The following is a 14,081-nucleotide window of genomic DNA, read 5'->3' as shown; positions in this document are numbered from 1 at the left end:
TTGACTTCATTGTTGTCATGCCTCTTTATTCGCAGCTTTATATGTTTCATCATAGGTAGTAGAAAAGCAACAAGGAATATTCTGCTATTTTTTGTTGTTGTCGAGACAAAGTGAGCAGGAAGGACGCGTGATTTGCATGTTGCGACCAAGCTTTTGACCCACTTTGTGTTGTATACAACACGGCAGTGTGTGAGGCAATCACTGACTCTGCCAAGTGTTCCAATTGAACAGCCCTCGAGACGTCCGCAATCTTGCAACAGAAATGTTTCATGAGCCTGATTCATCTCCTCCAGTTCTGGCACCAGAGGAGCCACCACAGGCCAAGAAACACTCAATGATAATGCAACAATGTTTAAAATGAAGAATGGCAGGTGACTTTATTTGCTTGACTGATAACAGTAATTGGCAACATTGACTATAATGCCCAATGTGAATTTACAATGGTTACAATTAGTTGTTTGCATGACCATTTTGTAATAGAGGATCACCCAGAAACTAAGGAGGGCAAAATATATATATTTGTTAAATATTTTTTTATATCTATATTATTATTTTATATTTAAACTAAGTTATATTTTATAGAGATTTTTTTTTTCACAAAACAATGCAAAGTGTATGAGTAATTAAAATATCATTGGCAATGGGTATGCGAGTCATTTGCGAAGTATCCATTACAGTATATTTAAATATTATTTCTGAAGAGCTGGCATACATGGTGGCAGACATGCCAAATTTGTCTCTCTCACAGTCTCATGTTCTGGATGAGAATCTTGGCTCAGACTATTTTGTGTGGAGTTTCATGTTCTCTTCATGAGTTCTGCTTCTTCTTGCTTTTACTGTAGTTGATGACTGAACTGTCCGTGAGTTTGTGTATGATTGTGAATGCTTTTTTGTCTCCAGCCAAGTTCCCGCTGGCTTCCTGACAAATGTCAGTCAGTCAGTGTTCAACTTCACATGCTGCTTATGGCTGATCATGTTCTGCTTCTATTAAGTTCAACGTCAAAAGTCATACTATTTCCGGGTCAACTTCAACTTTATTTTACGGTTGTTTGGCTACACTTGGTCCATTTAGCATCCATTTGTGAAACACTCACGTCAGCTGTCTGCTGAAACTGCTCGGAAAGGGAATAATGATAATTGGTGGGTTAGGTAGGTTGATTCTGTCTTTCACAATCGGACCCTCCAAATCCACAATTTCTTCTTGAAGTGTTGAATTCAGCATATGATTGACAGATTCCTTTTTCTTTTGCAAGGTGCAAAACAAGTTCTACAAAGAGCTGAGAATAATATAATGTTCTCAAACTGGATGGGTCAGATCTTTTCACAATGCACTGGGTTGGACTGCAGTTGCATGGTGGCTCTTTGGATTTTCATGGCACCCCATGAACGAACCGGGGACTGTCACCAGGTTACACCTAGAAACTGCTCAGAGCCGAGCGGTTACACCTAGTATTGTGTTTTATTTTCTTTTGATTATTTGGGTTGACATCGATAGAATGCTGCATATCAACTCGTCTCACGCACTCTCACCAGTCATCCGCAGAAATTGAGCATGAGAACAATAGGATGACCCAGATCTAAAAAGTTCACTTGTTGTATGAAATCACAATAAAAACATGTCTTAATAGGAAAACTTCACAAGGTCTGTCAGAGTAGTTTGACAAGACAGTGCAGAGGTTGTTTTCTATAACAGACACACGAATACAATGATATGATGGGATGGAGTTCAACAAGTATTTGAAGGAGAAAACATACGGTAGCTGTGATTGTGAGTGCGACTGTTGTCTGTCTCCATGTGCCCTGTGATTGGCTGGCAACCAGTTCAGGGTGTACCCCGCCTCCTGCCCATTGACAGCTGGGATAGGCACCGGCACTCTTGCAACACTTGTAAGGATAAACGGCTCAGAAAATGTATGTAAATGATCTTATTACACTCATAGTATATCAGTGACTCATCGAAGAAAGTTAATGATGTGTCCCTTGCACCTCAATGTGGTCTTTCTTGTTTCTGCATGCTTTAACAAAAGTCACACACCCCATAGTCGCATATCAAACTGTGTGCAATGACGTCGCCACAAAAGTGAGTTTGTTTTCTGTAGCCCTCAAGCAAGTCTTACCCCATGTGAGAAATGTCTCTCTGTCAATCATAGCTCCTAGTTGTATGATTGATTAGTTTTTGCATATTTCGGTGTCCATTTGTTTTGTTGTGTTACCGACATTGACTATTTTTCAGCTCATCAGATTTTGCAAGGATTCCTCCAATCCTAAATTCTTGGTGTCGGTAGTCTGAAGTTTTGCGTTTCTTTTATTGTGTTTTGTTTTTTAGTATGTTTACTTTTTCCTGTATGCATAACCTGCCTGTGTGTGTGTGTGTGTGTGTGTGTGTGTGTGTTTGGGTGCATGTTTGTTGTCTTTGCAGTCGCAGCCTAGCCAGGCCACGCCCAAACCGTCATCTCAGGGCTCCACTGTGACGTCTTCTCAATTTGAGGTACCCAAACTCTTTAATAACCACAATTCTTTTATCTTAAGAGTCACTTTCTCAATTTTCTCTCACTAGGAGTGAGAGGATTTTTGTCTAGATGACCCCTGACCCCACCGGTTATGTGGCCTATCTGTTGTATTGTTACTGCTTTTCCTGTTCAGGGCCAGACCTTTTAATAGCAATCTCTAAAGTTGAAAGAGGGAAGCAGTCTAACTTGGAAAAATAAATTAAAATAAATGTCGCTTTTTCTGGCATTTGAACATGTGAGGGTACCAAACAGTTTCTCAGTCAACATGAAGGTATTTAGCCATTTTTAAAGCAAGTTTTCAATACCGATATGCACTCCAAGACTTAGACAAGTTAAAATATTACACCAGTAAACCGTCTGCGTTAGCATTCACTTTGTATTGTGTTTCTTTGGATGAGTTTGTTGAATGACTGGCTCAAAGTGTTTTCGCAACAGTATTCAGTCCTGTTTTGGTTCATGTAAAGTCCCTGTGTGTCTCGTCTATGTTGCATTGACAGTAGAGGTTTAAATTCATATGAATTCCTGTTGTAAACATAGCAGATATAACTATAGCTATGTCATAGCAAGTTATTTATATACATGGTTAAGCCATCATTTACTTTAAGATATAAGCGACGCTGACATTTGCATCATCCTTTAATGCCTTTTCAGGTCATTTTACGCCCGGCGTTTATTTTGCAAGCATGAGGTCATTGTTATCCTTACATACTGTTAAAAGTGAATTTGGAGATACTTTAAAAATACAATAGAATATATAAAATCCTTTGGATGACAAGTCGCCGTGAATGTCAACTGAGTGGTGACCTCAGATCACCTGCTTTGCTAGAATACTGCATGTCTGTCTTGTCTCTCAGTCAGTCAGCACTTTAAAGGGGAAATCCAGTGCTTGCATTAACAGTGTATCCAATAGGTCATGTAATATGTACCCTATTTGGACAATGTGATGTTAAATCCTCTCTCATTTAATAGTGTTTTGAGAAGATTTTTATCGACAATTGCGAACTTTCAGCGGCGCTGCCATTTTCGCGAGTCACATGATCTACGTGGGCGTATGTAATGTGTAACGTGCCTTTCCATACATTGGATTACATGGGACACCATTATGCCCAGCGCTGATTTCTCAGATTTATCCTCATCTGATGAAGAAATAGCAGTATCGGTTGATTGGGAAGACAGAGATACAGATTTGAACCTGTGGCTGTAATTAATGTTAAATATTCGGATGGTTCTTCGGGCAGAATGACACTGAGTCTGACTACTCGGAGGCCGGGAGGTCTGGGCCGGCAGGCGCAGATCGTTGTTCGGATGGGAATGACGCGGAGTCTGACGAGTAAGCTCCGCCGCCGGCCGCGAGCCGACGTTCCAGGCGGCGGAGGCCATTAGCCCCGGACGCCACAGCTAAGCTAAAGGCCTCCGCCACCACTGAACCTCGGCTAAAGGCCTCTGCCGCCTGAAAGCTCAGATCGCGGCTGCTGCCAGAGCTGGCTCGTCAGACTCCGCGTCATTCCCGTCCGAAGAACCTTCCGTGGCTGGCAGCCCGGAGCTCCCGGGGGCCTTTGTTTACAAACTTATGTCGCGCGTAGGCCTCCTAGTAGTCAGACTCTGCGTAATTCCGCCCAAAGAACCATTCGAATATTCAACATTAATTACGGCCACAGGGTCAAATCTGTATGAAAGTATTCCTCCGTCTTCCCGATCAACCGATACTGATATTTCTTCATCAGAGGAGGATAAATCCGAGAAATCAGCACTGGGCATAAATGGTGTCCCATATAATCGAACGTTTGGAACAGCACAGTACATGTCACGTTCGCCCACGTACATCATGTGACTCGTGATAAAGGCAGTGCCCCTGAAAATTCGTTGTTGTCCATAAAAAGCTTCTCAAAACACAATTAAATAAGAGAGGATTTAGCATCACATTGTCAAAATAGGGTACATATTATGTGACCTTCTTGCAAACACTGTTCATGCAAAGCACTGGATTTCTTCTTTAATGAAGACGAAAGTTTTTCTACAATATACGTGCACTGCCACATCTCAGGCCATACACCGTGAATTGAGCCCATGAGTATTTTTCTGTCATGAGTATTCAGCAAGACGTAATCGAGGCCAGATGATGGACGTCTTCACTCCTGGTGCTTTTCAGAAGGCATCATCAGGATCCACAATGGCTTCAAAGCCCGGTGGAGTTACCACAGAAAAAAGTGGCACCACTGCAAGTACTTCCATCAGGACAACAGGACAGGGGGTTGCTAAATCGAAACTTGAGGTAGACTGATATTAGGTGATAACGTGGCCAGCGGAGGGCTGTAGCCTCAGTGTGTCCACAACTTCCTGCTTTCTTCTTCTGGTGTTGCTCGCTCATCTGGATGTCATTTACTGGCTTCTTCTTGACGTGTGTGTTGCCTCCACTATCTCCACATCCTGACCTTTCACCTGTGTACCAGTGTTTGCCACAGCACATTGCTGACTCCTTTGGCTTCACGTTTGGCCTGCAAGCTTATGAGTTGCCTACACAAATAACCCCATGGTTTCCATTAAACACTTGCTCTTTGGTTTGTAGACTAACACCAAAGCCACTGTTATTGACATGTCATCTGCTGGGTCAACTGTTGTCAACATGATATTGTCTGGGACGAGGGGGAGTCCCAAAATTATGCCGACGGTAACTCTTTCATGCTGGAGCTCAGTGGGTGATGGATGGGTGCATTTGTTGCTTTATGTGTCCACCGTTATTCTGTAATTTTTTTTTCCCTTTTGGATCATTTGACTGGATGTGTGTTTTTAAGTAATTGGTATGGTTTGGTCTGTAGACAGCACCTGTCTCCACTATAAAGTCTTCCACTGCTGCTACCGGAACGGCGGCAACCACGGCAGCAGCGGCTAATGCTGCCATGTCGACATCTAAAGGCTCACCAAAAAACACAGCCAAGGTATACTTGTCCATTTCTGGTCAGCGTGCCAACTCTCGTGTGTCATGGGGTTCATTGCAGTTATGGCTCCCATCAGAGGCGTCGATGGAGGGTGGGTGGTCCTGAGTTAACTTTATGCCACTTGAAAACCAATGGAGCTTATTCCCATTCTACCTTGATGTCTTTTGCTTCTTTAGAAATGGCCCAAAAATTGGTGGCACACTAGGGCGGTTGCCATCTGGGTGGACTGTGGACACCCTTGGGTCAAGGCCCCTGGCTTTGCCACTGAATCACACTTTTTTTTTTCTTCTTCTTTCAACTCACAATATTGCTCCAATCAAAGCTCAGGTCATGGTAACGGTTGTATCCAGTAGCATTTCTTTGACACGATTGGCACGTTGATCGTAAAAGACGGGATACGATGACACTGTAATATATGCCGTGTACTGTTGCCAGGCAGGATTTTATGGTAGTAGTCTGAGGTAGTGCCTGACTCATCAATTATGAGAGATGGATACAAATGCTGCAATCACAAAGATGAAGCAGAGATTAAGCGGCATTAATTTACAGTATGTTTATTATTTACAGGTCTATGCATTGATTTAGATTCTTGTTTGCAGGTGCAAGTGGAAGTTAGTCCCCCAGTAGAAACAATCGGGGCCAAAGAGGTGAAGAGGCATTCAACTGCTCTGGAACGCATGGTCGTCTCTGGCTTGCTTCAGTGTGCTCAATTGTGCGATATGTTCAGCCCCCTGCAGCAGATCCATTTGATGCCCTGGCCAGTATTCTGCCACCAGTTGATCCACTCACTCCTAAACAACCTACGTACACTGGGCCTGAGGTCAAAGAGGTAAACCACGTTTCTGTAAAAAGCTGAGATGTGCGATAACACTGCATGGCACTGGTGTGAGTAACTGCGTGTTGCACGTGTCGCAGCATGACGTCACATCCGAGAAGGCTCGCAAGTGCGGGGAAAGAGACGACACGCTGCCTCCAGGTTACAGATTTGAAAATATGGTCAGTCCAACGTATAATGCTTCTAAATTTACCACTGGTTCACCTTCAGAGAACTGAGTTTGAGTTTTTTTTTTTATTACTACATTGTAGGACAAGTGTCTAGTGCACAGAGGGTGAGATTTTATCAGATCAACAGTCATGCCTGCTTATCTTCTGACCATCTTTAAACCAAACGATCGCCAGTTTATTTGATAAACATGCATGCATGCATGAGCACAAATCACATGGTACAGGTGCATCTCATTAAATTAGAACATTATAGAAAAATTTCAACTTATTGGAAAATAATTCTAAATAAATAATAATAAAGTAATAATAACACAGTGGATCAGCTGGAAAGCATTGGCCTCACAGTTCTGAGGTCCCGGGTTCTATCCCAGACCCACCTGTGTAGAGTTTGCACGTTCTCCCCATCCCTCCGTGGGTTTTCTCAAAGCACTCTAGTTTCCTCCCACATCCCCAAAACATCCAACATTAATTGGACACCCTAAATTGCCCCAGGTGTGATGTGAGTGCAACTGTTTGCCTCTATGTGCCCTGCAATTGGCTGGCAACCATTTAAGGGTGTAGCCTGCCTACTGCCCGTTGACAGCTGGGGTAGGTTCCAGCACTCCCGCAACCCTCGTAAGAAAATAGATGGATGGATGGAAAATAATTGTAATAAATCTAAATACAATTTAGAATTGCTTTGTAATTAGCGTATTTTCCGCACTATAAGACTCATCGCATTATAAGGCGCCCCTTCAATGAATGGCCTATTTTAAAACTTTTTTCATATATAATGTGCACCACATTATAAGGAGCAGTCGGCTTTTGAGAAAATTAAAGGCTTGTAGGTGCGCCTTATGGTGCAGAAAATACAGTAGTCATGTATGGATTAAAAACAACTTTCAAAATCTTAATACATTTTTTGAGAGGGTGAATTTGGGGTTTTCCCTAGCTGTAAATGCTAATCATCAAACTTGTCAAAAACAACATTAAAGATTTCATAGGGTGTAGTGAATATACAATAAATGATTTTTTTAAAATGATTTCTTCCCATTTCTTCTCATTGTAATTTATTGAGACACACTGGTAGTACTGGGGGAAAAAAAAAACAATGCTCATTACACCAGATTATCAAATTAAAACCATTTGATTTAGTATCAACAAAAATAATAAGAATAAAAAAAAGTTTGTTTCTATGGACTGATCATTTGTTTATTTAATTTTAGGCTCCACTTCCTGCAGATGCCATACCTAAGGATGTTCCTGTAAGTGTCTTCCGTCATACATGCATACAAACGCAGGACTTTATACATAATTTTATGGGTAGACCCAGTCAAACACCCGAGCATGAGGATTGTGGCATTGTGTTGCATTTCTCTTTACTCCCCTTCCCTCCTGGATCTTGTTGGCTCTTGCCCCACATCCACAAGTGGACAAAATTAATAAGAAACACATCCTAATCAATGTATCAATCAATCAGGGGTTGACCTCCACCCCTTTTGGATCATAATTCCTCAACAAATGTCTCGTAATTCTTAAATTTCCTGCCCTATAATTGTGAAGGCCGGATGTTAAACCGAATACTCGTACGTATATAGTGTGGAGTGTTTTCACTTACACACACACATACACACCTTTCCGCCATATACACAAAACCACCAACTTGAGCCTTTCCGTCACCCGTCCACTCACTACTGGTGGCCATTGCCGTCCCCTTGTTTCCAATTGAGCACACTCCCACTTTGTCATTTTGTGTTGCAAGACAATCCTTCCTTCAGTCTCATGATCTGAACCACTCCTTTTCTTTCAGCAGTGTGGGTTCTGTGATTTTAAAGGTTTGGTGTTTTGATCGTGTGTGGTAAAGCAGTTTTGTGTTACATGTGTAATTCCAGGTATTTTTTTTTCCTGAGACTGCTTTGCCTCTTGATGGAGTTTGATGGGTGTGTCTGTACTTTTTCTTCACTGCTGATCTGTCTGGTTAGAGTTGTGTTCTTTTGTTTGCGTGTTGCTACAAATGCCCCCTAGTGGAGAATAAAAAGCACCTCAGCATTATTCGCTCGAGAAAATGTATACTTGGATAACGGTTACTGTGTATTTCTCCTCAGAAACCACTGAGCACAGATGAGGCCTTGGATTCCCTTTCAGCGGGTTTCATGACATCAACTGTTCCAACTGCGCCCAAAATGCAGGAGGTCAGAGTCTTTATGGCATGTCGCACTGCACTTAGGAATGTTGCACGATGCTCAGAACATTGCTTTAGCAGACATATGCATTTTTTTCTGACAATTCCAAACAGTTCCCAAGTATTTATCTTTTCTCTGACACGCTTTGTCAAAGTAACCCAAGGATTAAAGGATCACAGTATATTTAACATTAACTTTTAACACACTTTAAAATTGCTTGTTTTTGAGTGGGATGTCCTGTCTGGTGGAAACAATCCACTCCCAGCTCCGACGCTATCCCTGTGGGGCCCATGCAGAGTCTGATTTTTATTTCCATGATGATGAGAGGCAGCCCTAAAGGGTGCCTTCCTTGGTAAAGACAAGGGTCCCACAAAACGAGTATCAACTGTAACTTGCACAAAGACAGTGTTGACTTATATTCACTCGTAGAGGCAGCACATTGTCATTCAGCCACTGAATTACGCGGATCTATGCATGTGATGTACAGTATGTAGCGGACACATCAACAAAAACTAATATTGGAGTACAGGATCTGCCAGTGTGCTTATCAGAACCTGAAACCACAGTTGAGTAATGCTCATCTTGACATCCAGCAACACTCAGTGCAGCTCAGTTTACCTTTTAGCTTTAACGTACTGTAGCGTTTCATAAAGTTGCCCTTGCTTGGAAGTGGTGACGCTTCACCCAGGCTTGCTTTCAAGTCATGGGTCGAGCAACTCTATACAGGAAGGTGATATACAGTGAAGAAAATGAGTATTTGAACACCCTGCTGTATTGCAAGTTCACCCACTTAGAAATCATGGAGGGGTGTGAAATTTTCATCATAGGTGCATGTCCGCTGTGAGAGAGATAATCTAAAAAGAAAAATCCAAAAATCACAATGTATGTTTTTTTTTTTTTTTTTTTTTTTTAAACGATTGATTTGTGTGACACAGCTGCAAATAAGTACTTCAACACCTGTTGGTCAGCTAGAATTCTGACCCTCAAAGACCTGTTAGTCTCCCTTTAAAAGTCCACCTCCACTCCATGTATTATCCTGAATCAGATGCACCTGTCTGAGGTCGTTAGCTGCATAAAGACACCTGTCCACCCCATACAATCAGTAAGACTCAAACTTGTGACATGGCCAACACCAAAGAGCTGTCCAAAGACACCAGAGACAAAATTGTACAACTCCACACGGCTGGAAAGGGCTACGGAAAAATTGCCAAGTAGGTTGGTGAAAAAAGGTCCACTGTTAGAGCGATCATTAGAAAAATGGAAAAAGCTAAACTAGACGGTCAATCTCAATTGGAGTGGAGCCCCATCCAAGATATCACCTCGTGGGGTTTCATTTATCCTTAGAAAGGTGAGGAATCAGCCCAGGACGACACGACAGGACTTGGTCAATGACCTGAAAAAAGCTGGGACCACCGTTTCCAAGGTGACTGTTGGTAATACACTAAGACGTCAAGGTTTGAAATTGTGCATGGCACGGAAGGTTCCCCTGCTTAAACCGGCACATGTCAAGGCCCGTCTTAAGTTTGCCAATGACCATTTGGATGATACAGAGGAGTCATGGGAGAAAGTTTTGTGGTCAGATGAGACCAAAATGAAAATTGAACTTTTTGGTCATAAAGAGCATTGAAGATTGGTCGTGGCTGGGTCTTTCAACATGACAATGAACCGAAGCACACACCCAGGAAAACTAAGGAGTAGCTCCACAAGAAGCATATCAAGATTCTGGCGTGGCCAAGCCAGGCTCCATACTTAAACCCAACGGAAAATCTTTGGAGGGAGCTGAAACTCCGTCTTTCTCAGTGACAGCCCACAAACCTGTCTGATCGAGAGAATATCTGTGTGGAGGAGTGGGCCAAAATCCCTCCTGCAGTGTGTGCAAACCTGGTGAACAACTACAGGAAACGTTTTACATCTGTAATTGCAAACAAAGGTGACTATACCAAATATTAACATTGGTTTTCAGAGGTGTTCAAATACTTATTTGCACCTGCATCACACAAATAAATTGTTAAAAAAAGTCATACATTGTGATTTCTGGATTTTTCATTTCTCATTATCTCTCTCACAGTGGACATGCACCTACGATGAAAGTTTCAGACCCCTCCATGATTTCTAAGTGGGAGAACCTGCAATACAGCAGGGTGTTCAAATACTTACTTTCTTCACTGTAAATTAGGCTCGCTGTTACATCATAATCCAGCAAAATTTTTAATGCCTCACTCACTAACATTTTGAGAATTAGGTAACCAGTCACAGAAGATTTATTAGGTTGTTTTGATTTCACACTTGATGGATGGGCAGGCAGAAGACCCAGCTATTTGTAGACAAGCAGTTGCTGAAAGTAGAGTGAACGTACCTTTTTTCCAAATACATATCAAAACGTCATATTCCATAGCGTTCTGTACTGTACATGTCAATTGTTTTGTTTTGATTGTTGTTGTACAGTAACATCGCTGAGCCTGAGTTTGGGACTATCTGGTGATTGGCAATTGTGACATCATCAAATATGAAAGAGGAAAGGAACAAAAGAAGCTTTCAGATGAAAGAGTAAAGGAATATTTTTAGCACGAGCAGCACTCCTTGTGAGGATGAGCGGCTTGAACAATGGACAGAGACATGTTTGGAATATGTCTGTGGAGTGCTTGGATGTGAATTAGAGCCAATATGAACGTGCATTGTGTTCCCGCTAGTGATAATAAAGCGACTGAAGTGGTTTAACTGTCCTCGAGCACGTAGGAAGGCGTAACAGCATGACCTTTTCTTATCCTCAGAAAAAAGACACCACTGCCCCGTGTTACGTTCCACCGCCACTTGTGAAGGTAAAGAAACATGTTCAGATTCATGCTTTGCATCTCTTGTTCTGCATCTTCATCCCCTCTTGTCGGTTGCGTTTGCAGAAAGTTGACGTCCCTGCACCTGAGCTTTCTGTAGCGGTCCGTCCACCAGCTGATAAAAAAGCCAAGATGGAAGTTGATAACTTTTCGTTGACAGCTGGAATTCCTGCTGCTCCTCTGAAGGTGCAACAGCACTGCGATCGTATTATTCCAGATAATCCAAATCTGTTTGTTTTTTACGCGAAGGAAAGTCAATGCACCACTTTGCATACAAATGTATTCTGTTTAATAATACATTAATATGTCGCAGGAACATTAAACTGAAAATGACTATGTAGATGTTGTTGTACGTACAGTACGTGGTTGAGCATAGTTGGTGTTGCTGTCCTGGGCACTGTCTTACTTGAAATAAGTGATCTGGAGCACGACACAGCCATGAAGTGCTAATCTCTTTATGAGCTGTCAGTAAATCTATTCAGATGTTAATAAAAGTGATCAATGAAAAAAAAAAGTCTTTCTATAAATTTGAACAGTTTCAAATGGTGGTTGACACTATTCCACTCCATTCCTGTTGGTGGCAGTAATTACAAACCAGTTGCCACTTTTTAAATAGAGATGAATCCATTGTCACTTTGCTCATAATCCATGCTTCTGTGTGTGTGTGTCTTTTAATCATTCAAGTATAATGCTTGCCACAATTGTTAACATGTCACGTTTTGTTTTCTGTTTTGTAGAAAGGTGTGTGCGTGGCTCCTCCCCCTGCCGAAATAGAAACTAAGATGGACAAAGCCTCTTGTGTTTTTTCTCTGGAGTCTGGCCTGGACACAAAGCCTCAAACCAATGAGGTCAGTGGACATTCATTCTATTCCATGCACTCATTGTGTTACTTCTACAGTACGTTTTTCACTATTTTCCATGTAAGAATAATAAAGCAACTTTATTGCCCCGAGAGGGGTTGCGTCAGCAAGGCCACTGTGCCAAACAAACTGTGCCAAACAAATATGAGCGTTCATCTGAGATGACACGCTGTGGCAACCCCTAACGGGACAAGCCGAAAGAAACTCCTTCTTTTTCTATTGCCACATCTTCATAACTGTCAACTTTTCAGAGCGCCAACCCGTATAAATCCTTATAACATACCGAAGCGAATTATATGTCAAAATAACGGAGGGGAAAAAACCACAACGTTTTTCAATGGTTTTTATTGTAGCTCTCCATAATGATAATATCTGAAGTTAAAGTCCATTTAGTGTCATTACTGTGTTCAGAATTGTACTCGTGTGTAACTTTCTTCGCCAACTCTAAATGCTAACCCTTCACCTCGAAATTACAGCATCCATCCATAATGACTTTGCATTGCAATAATGCTGTCAGAATCCGTATGATTTGTGATATAGGGCAGCATTCGTAAGAGTCACCACAAAATCCGTATGAACTACGGCTAAACCGTACGACTTGACAGGTATGCATCTTTCTACCACAGATAATGTGTACGCGTGTGCGTGTGCAAAACATGTCAATTTGCTGTGATGCTGTGTGTGTTTGTGCACTACAAAAAAAAAAAAAAGTACAATATTCCCTCGCTATACTGCAGTTCACTTTACATGTCTTCGCTGTTACACTTACTGTAGCGGTCGCGGTACTCAGGGCAGGTGATGGGGTGGAAAAAAGAGGGTGCATACGGGTGCCCCAGTTATGAGGGGGGGAAAAAAAAACTTCCATGATGTGTAAGTGGTCTCTAAGCCAAGCAGAGATAGTGGGTGCACAAGCGTGTGCACTTTTGAAATACGGCGCTCATATGCATGAAGATAAGTTTCAGTCACAGAAATTGAGTGGCATTAATGGAGTTACAAGTTCCATATCCTAATGCCACCACGATGATGGAGGAAGATTTTGCGTTGCAGCATGACGTCTCAACAAAGACGTGTTGTCTTAAAAGCTCAATGTGACAAAATGTATTTCAAACACAATCCATAGCTCCGTGCCATCCAAGCCACGCCTACTTAGATACTATTGTTATGCACCCCAAGCTACTGATCAAAATGGCGGACGCAGTGTGGCTGAAGCATGTTATGAGCGATTCATTAGAGCAAATTCCCCATAGTATTTCTGTTTCCTTTCTGCCCATGGTTTCATAAATATCGACAGAGTGTACAGAAAGGCCTGAATTACTTTCAACAGGGATATATTCATAATGTCAAGGTTTCCCAAACGGGAACGCCAGTCAAACTTTCTGCAATGTGTTGGTCGTACGTCCATGCGAAACACTCAACCACCTCATAAACTAATGTTGCACATCGAATGCGGTAAGATTTCTAATGCCTATTGTTCATGCAAAGCAGGGTAAGTTTGCATTTTTACGCTACATAAAAATGTTGATTTGAAATATCTATGTTCATAGTGGATAATTAATTTACATAAATTATGGCAGTATGCATGTCCGCTATCGGTCTGAACGTACGTACTGTACACGTAAATGTAGGTCCAAAATATTTGTATTCACGTGAGCTTCCTCCTTCCTCTCTATAGGTGTTACACCGACTAAGTGAATAGTGTACCTTGAAACAGACGACTTTGTGCGGATTTTTCTTCGATACGTTTCAGTTGGTCGTGAGGTCGGCCAGGAGCCTTAAT

The 14,081-nt window shown here is 41.9% G+C and overlaps 1 protein-coding gene across 18 annotated transcripts in view; it reads left to right on the top strand.

The window, feature by feature from the left end:
- The window catches only part of cast (calpastatin), a 47,774-nt gene that overhangs the window by 18,862 nt on the left and 14,831 nt on the right, over positions 1 to 14,081 (top strand). For 7 of the 18 annotated variants that reach the window (XM_061832385.1, XM_061832394.1, XM_061832388.1 and 4 more), the window contains exons 2-12: positions 2,420 to 2,488; positions 4,660 to 4,782; positions 5,327 to 5,446; positions 6,046 to 6,093; positions 6,174 to 6,275; positions 6,362 to 6,442; positions 7,657 to 7,695; positions 8,536 to 8,622; positions 11,385 to 11,432; positions 11,511 to 11,630; positions 12,182 to 12,292. In XM_061832385.1, coding sequence (XP_061688369.1) covers positions 2,420 to 2,488; positions 4,660 to 4,782; positions 5,327 to 5,446; positions 6,046 to 6,093; positions 6,174 to 6,275; positions 6,362 to 6,442; positions 7,657 to 7,695; positions 8,536 to 8,622; positions 11,385 to 11,432; positions 11,511 to 11,630; positions 12,182 to 12,292 — 948 coding nt within the window. The remainder of the gene's footprint in view (positions 1 to 2,419; positions 2,489 to 4,659; positions 4,783 to 5,326; positions 5,447 to 6,045; positions 6,094 to 6,173; positions 6,276 to 6,361; positions 6,443 to 7,656; positions 7,696 to 8,535; positions 8,623 to 11,384; positions 11,433 to 11,510; positions 11,631 to 12,181; positions 12,293 to 14,081) is intronic. The other 11 variants (XM_061832392.1, XM_061832402.1, XM_061832395.1 and 8 more) reach the window with 2 other exon arrangements.

The sequence above is a fragment of the Syngnathoides biaculeatus genome, chromosome 10 (assembly GCF_019802595.1).
Source record: "Syngnathoides biaculeatus isolate LvHL_M chromosome 10, ASM1980259v1, whole genome shotgun sequence".
NCBI classification, from domain to species: Eukaryota; Metazoa; Chordata; class Actinopteri; order Syngnathiformes; family Syngnathidae; genus Syngnathoides; species Syngnathoides biaculeatus.
Note: the sequence above shows the minus strand (reverse complement) of the source record. Positions and strands in the feature narration are given on the sequence as shown.